General features: G+C 34.6%; 1 protein-coding gene and 1 long non-coding RNA gene across 5 annotated transcripts in view; one reads left to right on the top strand and one right to left on the bottom strand.

Moving 5' to 3' along the window:
* LOC126818200 (uncharacterized) overlaps positions 1-3,698 on the bottom strand; it is a 33,525-nt gene extending 29,827 nt beyond the window's left edge. The window contains exon 1 of the long non-coding RNA XR_007679162.2: positions 3,565-3,698. This is a non-coding gene — a long non-coding RNA (uncharacterized LOC126818200). The remainder of the gene's footprint in view (positions 1-3,564) is intronic.
* LOC126818189 (acetylcholine receptor subunit beta-like 1) overlaps positions 1-24,152 on the top strand; it is a 47,134-nt gene that overhangs the window by 15,301 nt on the left and 7,681 nt on the right. For 2 of the 4 annotated variants that reach the window (XM_050545453.2, XM_050545452.2), the window contains exons 3-4: positions 22,181-22,314; positions 23,390-23,434. In XM_050545453.2, coding sequence (XP_050401410.1) covers positions 22,181-22,314; positions 23,390-23,434 — 179 coding nt within the window. Of the gene's footprint in view, positions 1-759; positions 937-22,180; positions 22,315-22,539; positions 22,550-23,389; positions 23,435-24,152 lie in introns of those variants that run through there. The other 2 variants (XM_050545451.2, XM_050545455.2) reach the window with 2 other exon arrangements.

Genomic DNA, 24,152 nt, shown 5'->3' on the forward strand with positions numbered 1-24,152 from the left:
TAGATCTATATTTAGAAAAATAACTTGGATTGATGTTTATTTCTAAAACTACACCTGTAAAGGAATGGAATGAAATAGAACGGAATGGTATTTAGCTTCGCTAATTATGAGACTGCCATAATGGCCACGTGATAGCCGCGTGGCTAAGGTCTGTGGGTGTTGACGTGCTCGAGGTATGCCATGCTAATTTCACAGGTAGACCTGCTTAGTTAATAAGTGTTAGAATTTGATATGAGTTTGTGAGTGCGAATATATAACAAGAATATATAAAAATAACCACGTGTTAGTCTTAAAATAAGCTGGGTTTTTTTTTAGATTTTCGAGTTTTTACCATTGAATACACAAAATCTAATGTTTACCTGTATAATTAGTTTACACCCAATCATGTGATTAAAATAACGCGAAAAAAAAGGAATCGTCTACTCGACCCTACAGTTGTAATTGTTAATCTCTTATGCATGATGCATTTGTCAGGAATAATCCTATAATCATTTTACTCTCTGGCTACCTATAATATGTCATGTGTTTTTTACAAGATTTCAGGAAAAGTGTTAAAAAAAACGAACATATCGCACTAAAGTCAATTAATTACTCGGCGGTAGGTTGACATCTTAATCTTCAGCTATATCGTTTTAATTCTTTCAAAAGAGATTCTTATGTCACTGATCATAATCCCATGCTGCTGGTAACACGCGCTCGGTTTAAGCGTTCCTCTTGCTGCCATGGGAACAATAAACTACGAGGAAATGAACCTACGCATGCGCTATGTCCTCCACGCCAGAAGTACAACCTATGACTATACATGTATACATGGAGGATAGTGTGTTAACCTAGGTGGAAGAATATGCGATATGTCGTGTGGGATCCTGGAATTTATCTTTATTTTCACCCTGTGTCTTCTCAATGCTGTCGGGGGCCAGTTTTACGACGATCGAGGTAAACGTTTATATCTTTTATTAATCTCTGTTATAAAGCTATTTCTGTGCCTAATAACTCGTACGTAGGCTATATGTAAGCTTATATTGGCAAAATACAACGTGTTGCCACTTCTTTTCCCAAACCTTACCTTTTGTTGTTCCAGGCAATATAGAACAAGTTATAGTCTATTTTCTGTAAAATCCATACCAACCGACTGTCTAATAACTTACAGTGAACCCCTACTTACTGCTTGACTTATAGGTTCGTTTAATAAAAACACCTGGCTATTCTATACTTACCTGGGTATATACAAGTTTATATTATAATACATACAATATTGCTTATGATTATATTTAATAGTATATAACATAGTAATATTCTTATATATTGATATTAATTAACACACCTATTACATAGGGTCACATCAATGAAATTCATTAATACAGTACATAAACGTGAGAATAGACACCGTATTATCAAATGCTATATATAGGTACGTTATTTTTATTGCATATAACATAGTAATATTCTAGTATATAAACATTATATTAACACACGTATGTGCATGTGGTCACATTTAATTAATGAAATTCATTAATATAATACACGGAAAAGGTGAGAATAGACACCATATTATCAAATCCTATATTAGCTACATTAGTAACCGTTATTTTTATCGAATATAACATAGTAATGTTCTAATATATAAACATTATGCTAACACACCTATGTGCATATGGTCACATTTAATTAATGAAATTCATTAATACAATACATGAAAACGTGAGAATAGACACCATATTATCAAATCCTATATTAGCTACATTAGTAACCGTTATTTTTATAGTAATGTTCTAATATATAAACATTATGCTAACACACCTATGTGCATATGGTCACATTTAATTAATTAAATTCATTAAATAGATGGAAACGTGAGAATATACACCATTTTATCAAATCCTATATAGCTACATAAGTAAAATATATTTTTATCACATATTAGATAGTAATATTCTAATATATAAACATTATGTAACACACCTATGTGCTTGTGGTCACATTTAATTAATTTAATTCATTAAATAGATGGAAACGCAAGAATAGGCACCATATAATCTTATCATATGTAGCTACATAAGTAAAAGTTATTTTATTTTTGTAAGAATACCTTTCTCTGGTGTTAATTACAGGTTTCTATGCCAAGTAATTCGCGCTCTACTTTTTTCCCCAGGAATTGGTAGTTCATTCAAACATATCCATCAAGAGAAAGAATGTTTGGATATGATACATATAACTATATAGTAGAATTCTTTAACAAACTCTGACGTACGCGAGTCATATGCTAATTGATTTGACTGAAGCTGTTGATGCGCTTGTGTCAATCCCACATTTTTGTTCATTAAAGAAACGGAAGTAAAATAAGTGAAACAGTCTTAATGATCAACGTCGATGATTACATTTCAATCCAAAATGTTTACGTACGGTACTGGTATATTAATTGCAAGATCTGTTACCTCGCCAATAATCAGTTTAAATCATATCAGAAAGGTCACAAGCTGTTTAAGATAATCTATATTTTTTCAATGGTATTTAGTAATTGAACTGGGAATACAATACTCGAGAAGCCTAACCGAAACATCGCTCAGTAATACGATAATCTAATCTGATGATCTTAATCCCTTTCTTTGATAAACAACCTGTACTCCATTTAGAAAGCTAAACGGAGTTTTCTGATTTTTTAAAACTTAATAACCCACCCCACCTATTAGTCATATAAAAAAACAATACATATACGTGGAAACTCCTAAACGTTGTGGTACATGACAACATATTGAATCGCACGTACATGACACCTGTAGCGGTACGTAGAGGTCAAGGTCAATTCAGATTGTCTTAAACTTGATTACGGATAAGAATTTTACTTATTTATTTTTAAAACATATATCAAATGATGAAAACATGACGACTTTAGACTCACACATAGCAGAGCATTCAATAGACCGATAGTTTATTTATTAAAACAATAATTGGCTATAATTTAGCGTAAATTATCCTTCCGGTTGATCTCATTCATGGAATAATCTTTTAGACTGTAAGGAAATGATCCGATTCTGACCCATAATTATACATAACTAAATACACTGTCCGCCAATCACACCACCAACGTGGAATGGACATGATGTCATTGACCTTCCAACAAGGGACCCTAATTGCACTTATTGCACACAGAATGATATGGGAAGATATTTAATGATTTTTAGATCGATAGAGAACAAAATGACCTCCATATTGATATTTGAGAACACGTGGTTTAAAGTTTAGTTAATGGTGGTCGAGAAACAGAAGTTTAGATATATATGTATGTATGGTGTATGTATGGTGTATCTATATCGATTAATTACAACATCTGCTAACTTCAATCACTTACTTGCTTTCGAAAACACAACCGCTGTCTTTATTATTATACATTTCTTATACGCATGTACTTGTATCCATGCTATAATATATCATCTATTGTTCTGGTCACATTAATGACCGACATATTATATTAAAGGAGGCAAGTCTTTAACTCAATATCAACCATAGTCTTCGACTTAGCAAACAATTGGTCAATTTAAATCAACATTGATGTTGTTATCTTACCTTGAAAAGATGGGCTTCGGGTATCCAATATTTAAGACACAATAAAAACATTTATATTATATGCGTTGCGACCCATTTGTTCCATTTCTAGGTGCCGAAATATAGGTGTTTAGCTCCTTTACACTCAAACGCTGGGTGTTTCAAACTATTCTGTCATTTGTTACATAAACGCATGTTGATTTTATCAATTGTCTAATGGCAGAATGTTCAGCTCTATCTTCAGAGTTAAAGACCCGAGAATGGCAAGTTTAGCACAGACATGAAACAAATACGTTAAAGATGTTCAGATATTGTCAATTTTAAGAAACGTATAACGAAGCACTCGATTATTTAAGTATTTTATGGTGTTTGGGATGTGACAACATTAATGTGACTTTAGCTAATTGAGTTATGCATAGGTCAGATTTTAAATAGTATAAAACGGTTTTATTTAAAATGTAAGGCTTTGTAAATTAGCCGTTTTCATTAGCCCTGTGGAGCAGAAAATTAGGGCGTTAGACCCGATTTCATTTCATTTGTAAATCAAACATACTACTTTATATCCACCACTGAATTTAAGCGTATATCCAAGCAGTGCCTAAATACCCGTTCCTAATAATGGCCAGCTTTACCCCATAACTACAAAGTACTGTCTAGATAAAATACATCATCATTCCATTGTCTGTACACATATCGATTTTTGGTTTTTCTTGGTAGAGAATTAGAAAAATAGAATTCGCCAACACAAAGATAATAAATAAGATCAAAGAAAACCGTAAACTAATAAATCGATTAATGTCTTTTTCAATTCATTTACTAAAGACACCATCTGTAGGTACCATAATAAACGTCAATCTTGCGACCGCCCCCCCCCCTCCAGCGACACACCACTTGATAACGCTAGATGATCTCGTTCAGGTATTTTTCGGCGATACCACCCTATGTGGAAGCGGACATTTAGCACCGCAAAGGAACGAACGAGCGTTCAGAGAAAGATAGATTTAAACACGGACATATCGAAATCACTTGATGTTCACACTCGTCTATAGTAGGCTAATCTTTGTTTAAATCGAACCAATGTTTGCATTTATATGCAACACCTTGCATTCCTCCACTAGTAAATCGTTCATATCTTGGAAGATAAAAATATTTCGTTTCGGTTGTTTTATAGTGAAGATAAGTAAAACGAAATTTTGAACGAAAAGAATGAAACGAAATAGTATATTTGTTTTCATCCGATTTCAGTTTATCTCTGTTACAATTGAAAAAAAATGATTCTTAACGATAATGAATTAACCCATATGCACACCTGTAGTGCGGAAAGTTCATACATCACTGATATTGTTAAATATGAAACAGGCAATAAATAATTAAAGATACCTTCCAAAAATAGTTCAAGATTTTATTACTGTCTCGTTCTTTAATTGATTGTGAAAGAAAATGTCATGATCACCCTAGATATATTGAGTTCGTCGTTATAGACAGTAAGGTAAATCTTTAATATTGGATACTCACGGTGGTATATATTAAATCAAGTAGTATGAGGTGCAAATTAAAAGATCACAAAAGGAACATTCTTCTAAAAGTAGCTGTTCGTTAGATGTTTGGTTCCAATCGTTAGACAGTATCTGGATTTACGAGTAGTTCTTGAACTCCTGGTAATATTCATGTATTTGGTGCATCGCGAGAAAAAAAAACATCGATTGTATACTGATATCTAGCATACTTAAAGTAAGTTATTGGCGAAGGTGTGATGTCATGGATATGCCGTCTGCATGTTTACTTTAAGCATTGATATGTAGAATATACATTTTTCCTTAAAGATACATTATGGGACATTAGATAAAGAGTTGGCAGTTCTCACTATAATAGTTAAAACTAGATGATGTAAAGGGAATTTGCTGAAAATTTCAGTCAAATTGATCCACCCTGAACCGAGAATTTAGCGATTGATATTTCGGCTTAGCCTCGATTATCATTACTAAAGTCGGTACGATAAAAACATAGTCTCGATTATCCACTTCATGATTAAATCATGAATGAAAGTTGAGCAGCAAATCGGATCCTAATCCAGTAAATATCGTAGGCTAACGATGACATCGAGAGTTGATTATGGTCTGGATAAGTTAATGTCTAATTAATAATTTACATAACATTTCAGGCCTAAAGAAAGACATGAAATATGCAGATTTAGCTCTTGCATAATGTATGTTTAATGGTATTGTTTAATACCCGTTTCCAATTTTTTACCATTTACATATAAATAGAGTTGTTATAAAAATAAAACAAAACAAAATGTGTAAATAAAGTATAAAGTCGATAACTAACATGAAATAAAGAATGCAGTAAAATGGGGGTTTAACGTCCTAGTTTTCTGTATCATCCGGTCAATCGAAGACGGCCATGCGCCATGCTGTTTGCTATGAGGGGATTTTTCCCGAACAGTGGTGAAACGGCCTATTCTTATTTCGAATTCCAACTGTCAAGGGTTATTTTACGTGCATGCAAACGGGTATACGAGATCCGTGTCTTTGGTCTTACCCGAATGACTAGAGTGCCGCATGCATTAGTGGTTTGGTGTAGTCCCCAGAGTCTTCGTCGCGGCCTCATTAAACAAAAACTAAAATCTGGGAATCCCATTGCTGGCTGCAGGTGTTGGTCTTAACAATGATGACCAGTCTCACTGGAGCTGATGGGGGGGGGGGCGCACGGACCCCTCGCCCCCCCCCCTGGATCCGCACCTGGGGCGCTAAACCCCATCTCATTTGTTTAGTACACTTCCAGTGTTTTAAACGATATAGGACTCTGGTAAAACAATTGACCGAGGTTAAGCTGACATGGCATTTAAGCATTTAATTTCATTTGTACTTTGAAATAGATCTCGAATCAAGCTGTCAAATTCATTTCTAAATCCCTAGATTCAAGCAAATCAAATTTCATATGCAGTATGTATTTAGATATGGTGTTATGTCAAAGATCCTATTCAATCAAAATTTTCATGTTTGTAGAAATATATATTCAGACGAATGTGGTGTTTTTCGAGCTAAATGTGATTCAATGAAAATGATGAGCTATTCAATTCTTTATATAAAATCTGTAAGATATTTACTTTATTACTCGTCTGGTGGATCTTCATGAATAATATTCTATATATTAAATCACAGATCGATATTTGTATGTTACATTGACAGAATATGAAGACAAGTTAATCTTAGTCTAATGTAAACAATATATTCTAACACAGACATACAGTGTTAATATCAAATATACTTACACGTGGGACTATATAAATACATATGTTATTGTATGTTATTTCAATAACAAGATACAAACTTACATATATTTTATTATTTTTTTTATATAGATAGTGATTTGGTCAAACCTTTAACAAGTAATTTATGGGGATTTTTTGTGTACTGTTTAAGTAAAGTGCTAGTTTCTAATTTGATGCCTTCGATGTATTTTGCCTATTTTAGAAGGCGTAAGTGAATATGTTGCCCAACCAATTTTGCCTGTTTTAGATGATTTAACTAAATAAAATCATATTTATCGTTATGAACCCAATAAATGATTTCACTTGTCTACCATGTTCATATTTGTAATATCGCCCATCCAATTTTAGCCACGTGTATGATTTGTCTAAAAGTAAATGGAAATATCGTGTATTGACCCGACCGGTATATAATAGTCACAGACTGATAAATATACCTGTATCAGCTATAATAACTAGGTAGAATCTTATGAATAGTATAATTACTGATATTAGCTATTACTTTATTCAGATTATTAATCGTGTAATCTGTTCTTACTGATATTAGCTATTAAAACTAGCTATATAGATTACAAATAGTGTATTTTGTTCTTGACGTTATGATAATATAATCTGTTCTTACTGATATTAGCTATAATTTAATATAGATATTAAATAGTATCATGATATAAGCTATACTATTATTTGGATTATGAATAGTATATTTTGTTCTTAACTTCATGTAGATGAAATGAAATGGGGTTTAACGTCCTACTGTTCTGCTCCTAAACTGGGCTAATGAAGACGGGCATATGCCATACAGTGTGCTATCCAATTCCAACTGCTAAGGGATATTTTACGTGCACGCCAATATGTACACGGGATCTCGGTTTTTCGTCCCATCCGAACGACTAGACAGCTGTCCTTGTCAGGCCCTGCGTCCTGCATCACTGACAAGGGGAAACCACGCCGGAAAATCTGGATGAACTTTCTCGGCCAATGCAGGGATCGAACACCCGACCTCCAGGCTAGCGAGCCTGCGTCTTACCCACTTAGCCACGTGATCCCCCTTCATGTAGATTATAAATAGTATAATTAGTTCTTACTGATATTAGCTGTACATTTATGTTGTTTATAAATAACATAATTTGCTCTTACTACTACTATCTATGTTCTTACTAATAATAGCTATAACATTGTGTGAATTATTGATAGTATAATTTGGTCTTCCTACAACTTCTGGTGCTTTATAATAATAGTAGGTGGAGTATCTTACTGATGATAATAGCTATAATAGATTATAAATAGTATACTTTGTTTTTAAATGATATTTCTTATAATATTAGGGGAGCCACGGTGGGTAAGGACGCTGGCTGGAGGTCGCGGATTCGATCCCGGAGTTGGCCGAGAAAGTTCATCGGGATTTTCCGGCGTGGTTTCCTCTTGTCAGTGGTGCAGGACGGAGGGCCTGACAAGGAAAGCTGTCTATTCGTTGGGATAGGACGAACAACCGAGATCCCGTCTACACATTAGCGTGCAAATAAAAGATCCCCTGGCAGTTGGAATTTGATATATGAGTAAGCCGATGTCAGGGCATATTTTCCCCCATAGCACACTGTATAGCGTAAGCCCGTCCTCATTGGGCCAGTCGGAGAAGAACAGTAGGACGTAAAGCCCCATTTCATTTCATTTTCGTTATAATAGTGGGCAACATGTACACAGTAAAATGTGTAATCTATAACAATGTAGACTGTATACAATATCATTATTTGTCTTGCTGATATTAGCTATAATATTATGTAGATTATAAAAGATATTATCTGTTTTAATGAACTTAATTGTGATAATATATTGTAAACGGTATAATCTGTTTATTGATATTAGCTACAATTACTAGCTGTATTATATACAATATAATCTCTTCTTTATTAGCTAATATATCTACATAAAGTATTAACAGTATTGTTCGGTCTTGCTAATATTAACTATTCTGGATTATAAACAGCGTTATTCACTCTTACTAATATTAGCTATAATGTAACTAGCTGGATTATAAATAGTATAGCAGTGCAGGTAGTTCACAATGGAACAATTCTATCAATTCTGTCATCTGATTTTTGGCAAATGTTACTACCTTAGATTAGCGATTTATCCGAAGAAGGTACATCTACAGATTACTGTAATACTTAACATATATCAATATATCAGCTTTGATTGGAACATTAATTTATTACAGAGGCGGTAATTGGTAAATAGTACTGGACGATTTGATCAAACTACCCGTTACGCGTGTAGTATATTGACGTTACAAACGTCAGCCTTTGTTTTATAGCGTTGTTATTTGCATTGATTTACAAGGTGTGATAATCTATCAGCATTTAAATCTGGCTCACAGACAATGGTTAATTATTATATGAGATTCAAGATAAGAAACGAGGTATTCATTCGTGTGTTATTTTGAAATTTGTAATAAATATTCAGCTTGATATTGCGGTTGGAAGCTTAACGTTGCAAAATTGAAAGAAAACGTAGGCCGTGCGTCTAGGTTTTAAATGACGTACCGCCAAGCAATCAAATTATGGACTAGACATTCAAGGTCAGGTTTGTTCTTATTGGCATTAGTTATAATATTCTGTCGGTTATAAACAGGATTAATTTGTGATTACTGATATTAGCTCTGATAAATATAATATATATTATCGTAATTTGTTCTTATCGACTTTAGCTATAATTTATAGCTGGATTATAAATATTGTAATTTGTTGTTTTTTCACTGATACTAGCGATTATTATAGAATGAATATCTCGGAATTGGATATCTGTTAACAGATTCATCACAGAGGAATTAAATGTCAGAGGAAATTGTGGATAAAAGATAGAATGCCTTGTGAGAACTTTTGTTCATGAATTTTCCAATCTAATTAAAAGTAGATGCCATATACGATTTTTATATTGTATTGCAATGCTATCTAGTATTTGTAAGAATTGATCTGATTGGGTTTAGCCATCAGGTAAATGTATGACTGGTTGATATACACGTAGGCTATATGCTTTCACTGATTGACCATAGATCTGATACAAAGTAGGCTAGTGTGGTTAGATCTATTTGACAAGGCCAACTTCAACTATGGTCAAATATCACGAGATGTAAACAGAGCTAGCGCTAATCCCAACCCTAACCTAACCTAACCTAACCCTAACCCTGGACCTAACGCTTAGCCTAACCCTAACCTACAATCTCGCCAACATTTCAGCGACATAGACGAAAATTGAGTTGGCCTTAACAAATAGATCGAGCCAGACTGGTTGGTGTATAGTTTGGAAATCAGAATAAGATAAAGGAAACGAAATGTACTTGTAATCTAGTTTTTAATTATGTTGTCTGTTTTATATTGCTAATGAGATTTCTAACACTTTAGAGAGATAATTATATTACGAAAATTGATGTTGATAATTTTTCTCGTCGTCTAAATATGCTAATATCGTTTATAGAAACAACGTGTTACGATAAACATATTTAGTAGGAAAACACCAGTAATTGTCTTTAATCCAGTACATACTGGTAATTGTGTTAATTCTAACATAACAAACATCAAATAACAATGTCGATATACCTTAGCAATAACTGTATATTATAGTCTAGAGCATAGTCGATGATGCCAATTCTAACGGATTTTATTTTCTACACACCAAGTCACGAAATATTTCATCGGTTGTCATTTATATTGTTTATGAATAATCACGATGCTATATAATCCTAAATTGAAGCAAATAAGAATCATTAAGAATTTTTATAGACGTCTTCGTTTTATAAATTATCAGTTATTTATGTTGCGTGTTATGTGTTATATTCGTGTAATAATATACCAATAATAGATCCATTATAGATCACACGTAAATAAAACCCAGTCCAGATATGATCCGTTTATAATTCAGTCTGAGTGGTATGTGAATATATGCCTAGTCGTTATCGCAATATTGACGATTGGTTGATATGGCTGTGGGCTCTTTATTACAGATCTATTTTTATTAATCAGTTTGTTTTTATATTAGAATTTCCGTTCTATAGATAGCAATCACTATGGTATATATACACAAAACGACGGGTGTTAGGTTATATTATGTTCAATCGCACAGATTATTAATGCTTGCTGTAATGGACTATACTATAATGGAAACACCTGGTACCACTTTTAAAATGCCGCTTTTCCATTTAAGGGAGCACTTCCTTTTGCTCGCTGGTTTTGTTTCATCCGACTGCTGTTTCGTCGTTAAAAGTCAATAACCCATGCCTCTAATCATTTAGATATTAGTATGTCCAAAATATGCTTTGAAGCTTTATCTCATAATAAATTTGCAATATGATTGTCTATCATCGTTTATATATTGTTTGTTCAGACATTAGTATAGACGGCTGGTGCCATCTGTGTGCACGTCTGTGTATATTATGGTTATCAGATGTGCACTATTCATACTCTGAACGTCACCAGGTGATTGTATAGCCTCAATTATCCAGGAATGCCAACAGCAACTGCATCACCGCATGTTCCACCGCGTGAACTCGAAGTTATTGAATTATAATAAGTTAAGCTGTTTCTGTAAATTCAGGTTAATATTCAATCTAATAAATATTATGGTATACAATATGATAACATAAACTATTTTATTTGTTAAGCAATAGTAAGGTAAGGGCTTGTGATACAATACATTATGTGTGTAGTTGTGACATTTTGTGGTATAGTAGGTAGCGCACAAATGCCCCATTGATGAAAAAATTGCCCCAGTAGAAGCAGTACGGCAATACCGATTAAAATCAAGCGTTTGGGGATACTTTTTGGACAAGGAACTGGTTGGTCGCTAACTGCTACTCATCTTGTGCTTCTTATTCTTGGGGTGACGCTCCGAAAAAGTTGAAGACTCCGTCAATTCAAGTCCGATCGACATGAATATTGGCATGCCTGTTCTTTAAAAAATCGGCAACGATTTGGTGAATTAGATTTTTGAATTTCATCCAATAACATGGTCAGTTCCCGGTCCATAGTACGATCGTACTTAATAAGAGATTGAAAGCCGCATATTTAGGTAGATTTCACAGTTGTAACACAAAGCACGGGGTCTTCAGATTTTCAAGCACTGAATGCCAATGAGATTCAGAATGAGAAGTGAGATTATATAGTCTTTCTATGTTGAATTAAGGCATTTCGGCAAGATGTTGATTTCTAGCAACCAATTACAGCGTTGAGCATTTGATATCTTTATACGTTGGTCAATTTGTAACGTAACTAACTCAGATTCCTGTGTGTACTGTATAACACAGAAATTATGTATTATGTAGTTTCTCACACTTGTCCAGTTGTATGTGCTTTACGTGATCTCTCCAACCATCTTTGTTTATTATACAAGGGACTTGAATACAACGGTTCCATCGATCTCAAAGACCAAGCAATTCAAAGTCCATAAATACAAAAAAGCAAATTAGTGTAATAGATCGTTGAATTTATGCTTTCTATAAATTATTCGGCCTCAGCAAAACAGTTGAGTCCAATGAACTTTATGAGAAGACTAAATAGAAGTTTTCGATAACATGGATTAACCAGTCATCCGTTCTTGAACATCCACATCCGGCTCAATGAGCTATGAATGTCATGTCTTCAGTCAGAGACAGCGTTTGTGGATATAACAGATACGTGCGTAGCCTGCAATCGAAAAGAAAAAAAAAGGAATAAAATATAGAGATATATGTTCTCTAGCTTCAAGGACGGATAGTGGGTTCTTGTCCCCCGGGCGCGGGAAAGTTTTGGATAAACTGTAAATGATACTTTCTAGTCTAGAGTATATCCTGAGTACTAAACCCTCAACTGAAAACCATCATACATATAATATATCAAAGGAAAGTCTTGCCAATTCATCAAAAAATACGCAAATTCACGACCAGAAGGGCCCCCAAATCACGAGAGAACATTGACTTCTTTAGTGGCCCCCGAGGCTGCTATTTTCTTAGGCTCGTTCCCATTCCAACCCTGTCTTGGATTTGGCAACTAGAATTGATACCTTTTGTACAGTTTTTAACCTAAAACATTAGGTATTAAGACTCGAGTCAAATGGTACACATTCGAACTACCAAGTAACACACATTGTAACCCGAAGAATTTCTTGATTATCATTTAAAACACGTACTTAATTATCCGTTGTGTAAAGAAGAGTAAACAATGTGTACTCGTGTACGTGAACATGAGTAATAAAAAAACAATCGTGTAACTAATATAAAGAATTTGTTGGAGCTAAAAATTGGCAAAACTTATATATATATACCCGGGTTGATGTATTCAACAGTTTGTGTTTAAGTTAGATACACGTTATACACAAAAAAAACCTGCAGACAATAATAATAAAAAACGAAGCCCGAACTGTTTATTATGCAGCAAGCTAACTAAAAAAACATAATGTTCTAAATATTGTTTAAGATTTGAAATAAAAGATGGCAGATTGTCAGATCAAATACATGCCAGGGAGAATATAGGTAGTTCAGATGATTACACCAAAAAAAACCCCCAAAGGATCAGATAGCATTTACGCCTTAATACGTGTAATATATGAAATATTTTATCCCAGAGAATCTGTTTGATTTTTTACATGATTAAAGTTTGCTTTGCCCAACAGTAGTTTCACAAACGATATTTGGCCTTTTTGCTCGTGAATCTCCCGTTAGTCATTTAAAATTATTCCTTTATTCGTTTATTATTTTGTCCTGTTGAAACTGGAAAATATGCACCGATAGATATATGTCTGAGGCCGGTATAATTGCTACTTTTAGTAGTTCCGGTGATTAATTGGAATCTTAATAGACATCACAACACGTGAAGTGATTCCTCCTACCTTATTATAAACATCTGGTACCATGTTAGTGAGATGACATTGTGTATTCTATGTTGAAGGGAGTCACGGTGGCTCAGTGAGTAAGCCGCTAGCTCACAAACAGGAGGTCGGGGTTTGGATCTCGGCGTTGGCCGAGAAAATTCCCCGAGATTTTTCAGCGTGGTTTCCTGTTGTCAGTGGTGCATGAATTGACAGCATCTAGTGGTTCGGATGGGAGTAAATACTGAACCCTTGGCAGCTGGAATTCAAGATAAGAGTAGGCCATAGCGGTGCTGCCCGGGACCCCCCCCCCCCCCTCACCACCACAGCGCTCTGTTTGGCATATGTCCGTCTACGTGAACCCAGTTGGTTCAGAAAATTAGCAAGTTTAACCGATTTCTTTTTATTTTATATTGAGGATGCCCCTTCATTTTGTCAATTTAGTCTAATTCTTTCAGTGGATTTGGTTATCACAAAACTAGATAACGATCTAATAAAATAAAAAGGTATGTAGAGATAATGGGGTGACATAAAAGATGTTTTCTGGTTCAGCTAGTCAGTCAGAAATTACATTTACTATCAATTATATTGATTTGTAGTTTATTCTAAAATGAAATTCGCAAAAAGATTGTAGTTCAGTCGTAAATGAAAATACTTCATTGGGCGATTTGATGGAAAACAATTAAGTATCAAATGGTGAATATAACCCACGAAGCCGAAAGACAACCGAGTTAATTGGTCAACAATTGGTTGACGTGTTCTCTTTGTTGATGAAAGTGTAACGGTAAATATACACGAATCCTATAATAAGAACGATGTAGCGTGTGGGCGTTGACCACATGGTGAACATAATATTAATTGGCTGCAAATAAAATCGTATTATCACACCTGAAATGATATTTTGGTAACACAATCCGTGACAGTAATTCCTTCCTCAGTGTTTTAACAAATCGATAAGAGAATTGCCTATCAATTAAGAGAAATGAAATGAAATGAAATGGGGTTTAACGACCTCTATCAATTAAGAGCCACAGAATTTCCTTTTTGTTTTGGAAGCACACTTATCGGCCGTTTACCCTTTAATATGTACATACACTGACTATTAAATGAATATAAACTACCTTTACCTATCTACAATGTGATTTTCTCATTAACTCTTCTGCTCGTTTACAACAATTATAGTTAATGAGTTTAATAGCGCATGTGTTGCTAGTAGACGAATAGTGAAAACTGGTACAATATTCTCTACATATTGTAAATCAACCAACTTCACCAAAACACATTCATTAAATCGTTAAAATGGTGAATATGTTGAAGGTTTCAGTTACAACATTTAGCTACACCCATGTTGTTGTTTTTTTTTCTTCATATAAAACTGGCACTGAAAAGTGGTTTGCAAAATTGTAAATAGACAGACAGTAGTTCTCCGAATTGATGCCCACTGTGAAAGATTTTATAGTTCCTAGGGGTTGCTTACTTTCGTCATTAGGTTGAGAACAGGTGTACATATCTTATTTTATGTGTGTGTTTGTCGGTGTGATAAGGGAGAGAGAATTTCGGGACTAACACATGGTTCAACTTTATTTCAATAATTTGCTTGCGCGTCGGGGTCTTTAGCAGTGGGAGGACCCGGGGAAAACTGAGTAGGTTGGACAGGCGATCCTACTCCTTGTCACGTACAACCGGGGAATCGAAATCACGCCAGTTGACTCAATGAGAGATCTTATGCTACAGCGCGCACGGGCTAACCATTCGGCCATCCAACCCCCCAGGTGATTAGGAAGAAATGGGGTTTGACACCCAGTCGACACAGACTGGGTCATTTCGAGACTAAAAGTTTAATAGAAGTATGATTGTTACCCTTATACTCTGTTCTCCAGCAAAGCAGTAACAGACGTGTGTGTGTGGGCAAAAGTAACTCGAGGTTTTAGAAAAAGATCAATACATGAATAGGTTTTTTCGATATACCCTTTAATGTAAATCAAAACATTTTTCTAGTAACCAGATCACCAATTGAAGATCAATGGATTGTTTAACATTCAAGCTATTTAGGTTTTGTGGTTTCATTGATATCTATGATCTATAAACATAGCTTTATTTAATGCAAACTTCTGTTGGTTTCAAGGGCTTGGCCTATAATAACACATTATTCAAACCATGTGAAATATAAAGCAATATTGTTTATATGAAATAAGTGGATCAAAGGCATGAAAACACGTAAATTAATAAATAATCTCGAACAAGAAAGGCATTCTTTAAATACAACTCTAACGATAATCTTAAATATTATTAATAAATCTACTAGATATGAAATTATAATAACCAAATGCATATGGTTATCGTTAGTATTAAGATATATATAAAACCCTGAAGTGGAGGGGTGTGCTCTATTAATATATGTAAAATGGTGAGTGTTCCGTCCCGAATTGTTACAGTGGCGACGGTTCCTGGCATCCATTTCATGGGAGGGGGCGATACAATCAAAGTGTAAAATTAAAATTAATTTTGTTGTACTAGCTGTTCTATTAAAGGCTCAATACCACTCTTGTTGTAACTGAATAATATGTCCCAATCTTTATTCTTGTCAACAAATTGTACTATTTTACAATATTCCAATTAATTGATGATACAAATTTCATCTTAACACACCTAATTTAAAAAATTGGAAAAATTCAACTAAATGATTTGAAAAGCCTGACGTAAAGCGTTTCAAATTTGACTTGGATTTTAAAATATTTTTAAACCCTCTGGACAAGTAAAATAGGATTTAATGGATAATTTACACACCAGGTAGGACACTAACACATCTAGTACTTAGAATAAGGCTATTATTTTATTTTTTTGGAGCTGTCAAGCCAACAAGAGTGTTATTGTCCCTTTAAATTGAAAATAACATCATTTTTTTTCATCCGTTTTTACATATTTAAAATGTCTTCCTCCCTTTAACCCTATACTTGAGTCCAAGGTAAACAATCATGGTTGGACCTTGGAGATAATCAAACCTCTGCAAGCCACTAGATTGTTAATACATTTTGAAGGTAACTGAAAGTCGTATAAACGATTTCTGAAAGTCATCCTAGACATTTATAGAAGCCAACTGTTGCTATGAAAGATCGAAAGCAAAACAATAACAGGAATGTAAAGAACAGTGTTTCTGCCTTTTAACCATATCCAAATTCACCGTTTCCTTTTCCTCTTAATTACCACGTGCTCAATATAAACAATAAGTATTTTTACCTACATATCTAAGATTATGGTCTTTCTGGCATTAGGCCATGTTCAGCAAGACATAAGGCTGTCTTTAGTACTATTTTAACAAAAGGTTTAGAGTTAGAATAATAATCTCCATCGACACCAGTCAATCTAATCAGATATCGCACTTCTGAACCCTAGGAACGAGTTGTTACACCATTTTGACACACAATAAACTATATGATGAGAATGTGCGTTAGGCTAGGAATAGCATTGGTACCCATTGCCAGTGATTACATTATGATCTTGTAAAAGCATCTCATGTTGTGGGTCTAATCTAATCAGATTACACGATAGAAATAGATGGTGTGAATGAGACTCATGTTTTCTACTAAATTATATTATCCGTGCGATCACAAGCATATTTATTGATTCAAGAGCGATCCCGCTTATCCAAATGATACGTCATGTAAAGTCCTGTTAGATTAGTTACTCTTACCAGTATCGATACGTTATTAGTTATCTGTTAAAATCATTTATGAATTATTTCTCCAAAATAGGCGTAAACCCGAAAACATTCAGGTAGATCTCCTGCCTTTAGTCAAAGTGTCCAGAGGTTTCAGAAAGTTGTAGACCCGGGTAACAATTTTGCTAGCTAAAGATACTCCGAACCCACGCAAAATCAAGTTATTTGTTTTATGGGGTTTTTTACCCACCCACCCCCCCCCCTGATATCCAGTATCGATTTCCAAATATATATTACTCATTCATAAATGAAGTAGCATTTCAGATAATTTCCGGAGGTCCTCCAGCTGACAGAGGAACCAGTGTTGAACCTCCTAAAGTCCATGCCGCAATCTTGTCCTGGAAAATTGTGTTAAGTGAATTGTTATATGGGGATTAGTGTGGGACAATTCAAAGTTTAGATGCCTGATTCAGCATTATTCTCTTTCAAGATTATCGTATTCTTGATGGTGCTTCCTTCAAAATAGACATGTTGGGGTTCAGTCAGTTTCATTTTTCGAACCTGAAATAAAATTCTATATCTCTTCCGTATACGCGATCTTTCCATCAGTGACAAGAGATTAAATCACTAGAAAAGCGACCCACACGTCAATGGAATGATACAACCTACTAGGAACGAAATGGTTGTTTCAAAATTCAATATGTGCGAGTAACTAATCTGACCAGAAGTTCGACAGCTACTACTAGCGGCAAAATGTTCGTCTAATGTATTGTTGCAGGAGCATACAGTTTCTGCCCGTTCCTGTTTACTAGTAATTTGCTCTCTTCATACCCTTCAGCCCTCTAAGTTTTTCAACTTGTACTCGCAATCTAGTTATCACTATCTGAAGACTAATATATAGTAGCTATTAAATAGTCACTATCAAAATAACACGTGTATACTAATCTTAGTTGGTGGTATTTTTTCCCATCTTAATTGGCACACGAACAGTTTGGATTTTTTGACGGCAGAAACAAATTCTTTTAACCAAACACGATTTCTATATTGTGGTTAACGTATTTAAAGTAAATTCTGACACCTTTAGCAAGCCTTAGGTTTATATCTTTATTAACTGATATATGATTATTTGACGGAAACGTCAGATCTTAAATTAAATTTAATTAATTAGTGTGTATGTTTACTGCTTGTTTGGATCGAATTCTTTACTGCATTTAGATTGATTCATAGAGATATAATGTACTATAACAATAGATTATTATACGTAGATATCATGATTATTATTATATCTACGACTACTACTACTAGCTTGGGGTTAGCATCCGCTTCCATCTAGGTTCATATCGCAGACAAGATTCATTAAAAGGTTTCGGACACTTTAAATGGCGTGTTGTTGATTTATTAGGATACCACGTGTTGTCCAATCTTTATAATTAACAGATAAAGTTGGCGATAGTTGTTTTTAGTCTAATGGTTGGGTAGACATATTCTCTCAACAACAGTCGTGTATTTAATCACAACATTTTAACGAACTCAGCAACAACCTTCTCTTTCTAATGACCTTGTGAAAATATGTACTCATTCCTCCTACTTTAGCTAGTTTGTCTGAAATTCCTAATTTGTCAAATTGTGTGAATTTGAAAGCATGTCAGTTCCTTTACTGTACCGGGCCACTTTTGTAGTAATACCGGACGTCTTTGTTGTGTTTCCTTAATCGTGATGGTACATATAACTACAAGTTAGGTCGTTTCTACAACTTTATTATTAAAACCGCTTTGCATCACTGTTCCTCGTTCTCAGTAACCTGTATATAGCTTTTGATGGCTGCTCTGACAAACCGGGTGAGCTCTAATGAATTTCGCTCAACATCCTCTTTTATAACACCCTAATTTCTTTACATCATAGCCTGACCCTGGCGTTAATTCCCTTGGCGTTAATTCCCATACCCCAAAGACAGAGAGGGGGACATTACCTTATTTGGATTACCAAACACGTCATAAACAAGATAGTATTTGATGGATACTTTGACAATGGAAAGGACAAAACCACCTTTCCAAATATGAACATCCCCATACCCCAAAGACAGGGAGGGGGACATTACCTTATTTGGATTACCAAACACATGTCATGAACAAGATAGTATTTGAATCACCACCAGTCAACTACATTTGAATGCGTGATATAAAACAAAGTGTGACTCTAATATTTAGTTAATGATACAATATGGTTGCAAAGACCATATTAGCACATTTCTGGGTGTTAATAGTTTAGTTTAGATTACATTCGTTAAAGTCTTTATATTTGAACCTGCAAACAATTTTAGTATATGAATGACAATTATCGTATATTAATCTCAAATGACCACTCCATGCCAATTAACTGGTTATAATTAGATGGGCTGAAGAACAAAGGAACAACTATTTGGATGATCAATAATTATTTTAAAACTCCGAAATATGTTATTCTATTTCAAATACTGTTATTGAAATCTATTGAATCCATTTTGAACTGTATGGCTAGTATGAACAGCAATTGGGAGTATTAATATTTCCACAAATAAAGATATAAGCAAATAATTTCAATAAATTGTAGAAAAACATGTATTTAGTATCCATGCTTTTGACTGATTAGTTTCATTTTATTTGGCTGTTATATGTCTATAAAAACTAATATATTACTATTTAGATACTCTAATGTAGTTTTATGCCCCACCTATTACCAGGAACCAATGTTCCGTTAATAGATTGAAACCTCTCGTTCAAGGTGTAAAACATTATAAGCAGAAAATTACCTACCCTTCAGAACATGAAGACTTAGAGTATTAATAGGTGTCAGGTAGACTAAAAGACTTAATGTTTCAAAGGAGAATCGTATGAAGAAAGTATTTTCATGGCTTAAAAACAGATGTTTTCCCCATTTTTACTTCTTTCAGTATATTAATCTATTTAAAACAAAATAACTATAGGTTTTCACCGTATACTTAAAGAATGTACTTTTGATGTACGTGGGCGAATATAAAAGTTAATAATGGAAATACCTAACTGCGATTGGTAGCAATTTGTTCCAATATAATGGGAAAGTAGCATTAAAAAATATTTATCTTAACGAACTATTTCCTTTTGGTAAAGAACACATTTTTTTAACTTGTAACTAGATTAACTATTATTTATCTATTTGATTAACTAAGTAAATACAGTCCACTTAAGTCTATTACAAAGTAATTTTAAGTATATTCCTATTACATTGATTATGTATACCAATTAAGAGAACCCATTACTATCAACTAGAAGATAATTTCCTTTGGGTCCCTTGCTATGGTGGGTGTGTATACACACATAGATGGCCTGTACAGCTACATGGAATTGTGTTTGTAGACGCTTACCCGATAGATCAAATTGAATAAATATCTACTCATGTATTAATTATCTTGCTTAATCAACTAGTTAGTGTGGCATATTGATAACTGTTTTTCATCGTCGGTATGTTTACATATACAAAGCAACATGCAAGCTGCGCAGTGGGTTTCCAATCGACATTCCTAAGTAAATTCTGGTAATTTAAGGAATGTGTGGAATTATGCTTGTCCGACTATTAGAGTGGGTGGATTTCACAGAGGCAATTCGGTTAACCTAGTGACTGTCCCCGTACGTTGTCCCGACGGGTCCTAGTTTGGTAAAATTTACAATTATCCCTACTTGTGTCGTTTTTTTTAAAAAACATCATTTACATGTTCGATAGAATATGCAGAAACAGAGACTATAGACTGGACGTGTGTAATATTTGTATAAACATGTGATAGATTTGAAGTTCTTCATTTAAACTGAACGGAGGGTTGCTGCTGACCATTAACCCCCTTAACAAGGTAACCTCAGCGTCTCGGATTTGTTTATCTGTGAGTAGAGATGAGTGATTTATACAAGATAACTGGTATGATTTGCTCCCTGTAGAACACTTAATACCGCTGATTTTAAATCGTACAGACCAATGGTTAAAAATGCTAAGACAGAAATAAAATGAAATGGGGTTTAACGTCCTACTGGTCTACTCTGAATTTAGCTAATGAAGACGGGCATACGCCATACAGTGTGCTATGAAGGAAAGTTTGCCCGGACAGCGGCATTACGGCCAACTCTTATATCGAATTCCAACTGTCAAGGGATCTTTTACGTGCACGCCAATGTGTACATGGGACCTCGGTTTTTCGTACCATCCGAACGACTAGACAGTTGTGCTTGTCAGGCCCTCCGTCCTGCATCACTGACAAGGGGGAACCACGATGGTAAATCTGGATGAACTTTCTCGGCCAATGCAGAGATAGAACACCCGACCTCCAGGCTAACGAGCCAGCGTCTTACCCAGTTAGCCACCGTGATCCCCAAAAATCTTAAGACACATTCCAACATGACATGAAATAATAAATAGCATAACATACAGCGTATCTCCGATATAGATTCAAATGTAGTTTGCAGCAAGTTCGCAACAAGACAACTCACCTAATTTCCAACAATAAATAAGCTAGCGAGCCAGCGTCTTACCCACTTCGCCACCGTGACCCCCAAAAATGCTAAGACACATTCTAACATGACATGAAATAATAAATGGTATAAGGTACAGCGTATCTCCAATATAGATTCAAAGGTAGTTTATAGAAAGTTCGCAACAAGACAACTCACCTAATTTCCAACAATAAATAAGCATCTACAATCTTTGGTCAACACATAGGGGAGATTAAAAAGGAGAGGGGTATAATATAGGCTGTGCCTGTTCTCCAATCCCCATTCAGATTCCAGTCTGAATAAAATGTATTTAAAAAAAAAAGCAAAAGTAACTGCAATATATTATTTTTTAATGGAATTATGTTTTTCAATATTTTACAGGTGAAAACGAAGCACGACTTGTATATAATTTATTTGAAAGGACCGGTTATAATCCATTAATCCGCCCAGTAGAAAACGTCTCACAATCATTAATGGTGAACTTCTCATTAGCTCTTAGTCAGATTATTAATGTGGTAAGTTTGTACATTTTTCTCATTTAAGATCATCAGCCCTTAGTCAGATCATTGATGTTGTAAGTTTGTACTTCTTGCTCATGCATATCATTAACCCTTAGATAATTAATGTAGTAAGTTTATTGTTCATTCATGCATAACATTAGCCCTTAGTCATATTATTAATGTGGTAAGATTATATGTCTTTATGTTTTACTCATGCATAACATTAGCCCTTATTCAGATTATTAATGTGGTTTGTTTATACTTTTTGCTGAATCGTAACATAATAATAATATAAACCCCCAGTAATCAAGGTACTACATGTACATACAGTGACAGATGTGTGCATTCTGCAGAATGAACCTGTTAATCTGTTACGTTTTTCAACGGAATTCAGTAACTTTGTTATTCAAAGTCAAATACCGAAACGTCAACTGTTTTTACTGAAGGAATTCTGTCGACATTCCAAACGGATATATGCTTTACCATTGCAAAGAACAGCGTGGCATCAGTTATCAATTTTGGGTAAAGTCCCATAAATATCATATTTCATATCTCAAAAATTTCTCAACCGAAACATCTTTAGTATTGCATTGTATATGAAGCAGATGTGTAGATTCCCCGAGTGCTCCATATTATTCCTTAATGACTGCTTTGGGCCACTGTAGTGACTCTGCACTCTATAGCGATGTTGAAATGTGCTATAAAGCAACGGCGTTTAGCTGTTTTATTCATTAAGTCCAGTGTCTCAGTCAGATGCCTCCCTGAAATGTCCCCTCCCCCCCCCCCCCGCATTTGCTTAATACTGTCCACACCCCCGCGCCACCGCATTTCTTTAATACTGTCCAAACAAACAATAATTGTGAGCAACAGTCAATATGGAGCAACAACTGAACATCGAGATCATGGCAGTATATTAGAACAGGTCAAGCATTTGGACCTTATCAATACCAATTTTATGAGCACGTATAACTTTGTAAGTAAACATAATTTATCTTTATAAACTGCCTAAATGTAAGGCAGTATGTTAATAAATAGTTTTCTTGTCAACATCACTGGATTAATTGAATGGCAATTTCCTCCTTTCTTCCAGAATGAAAAAGATCAAGTAATGAAGACCAATGTGTGGTTACAAATTGTAAGTAACATTTATAAGAATAAATTAGGTATAATTAGGTCGGTTTGGTACAACTGAGACAACTGGGAATTTTGATGCAATATTTTGGACCTAAAGCTAAGAGGTGACAAGGAGTAGGGTCGCCTGTCCAGCCTCGTGGGTTTTCTCCGGGTCCTCCGGTTTCCTCCCACTGCTAAAGACCCCTACGCGCAAGCGAATTATTGAAATAAAATTGAACCATGTATTAGTCCCGAAATGATCTAGTTTGTGTCGAGTGGACGTTAAACCCAATTCTCTCTCTCTCTCTCTCAAGAAATTGATAGAATGTACACATGCACCTTGGGCTCCTTTAATTTATGTCTGCCTGGTAACTTCGGTTTCAGAAAACTAAATCAAAGTACCGATTCAGAAAGCAAAATCATGTAGTTCAGTGTCGTATTATGCTCGTAATTTTAGAAAACTAGATATCATTCCACACATAGGTACCAAGAATGGTTGCACGTTTGCTTAATATGATAACAACATTATAACGATCAATTTGCTTGAATGAATGAAATGAAATGAGGTTGATCTTCTTACTTTTCTGCCCCAACCGGTCTTGAATAAAAAAAAACATAACTGATGAAGGATTAGATATGAAGCGCACGATTCATTTGTTCCTGTCTAAATCGAAGACCCGTTTAGCGATAGTATTAAGGATATCCATTTTTATTATTGCGTGGAGACATCTTCTTCCTTT

Source organism: Patella vulgata, chromosome 4 (genome assembly GCF_932274485.2).
Source record: "Patella vulgata chromosome 4, xgPatVulg1.2, whole genome shotgun sequence".
Lineage (NCBI taxonomy): Eukaryota > Metazoa > Mollusca > Gastropoda > Patellidae > Patella > Patella vulgata.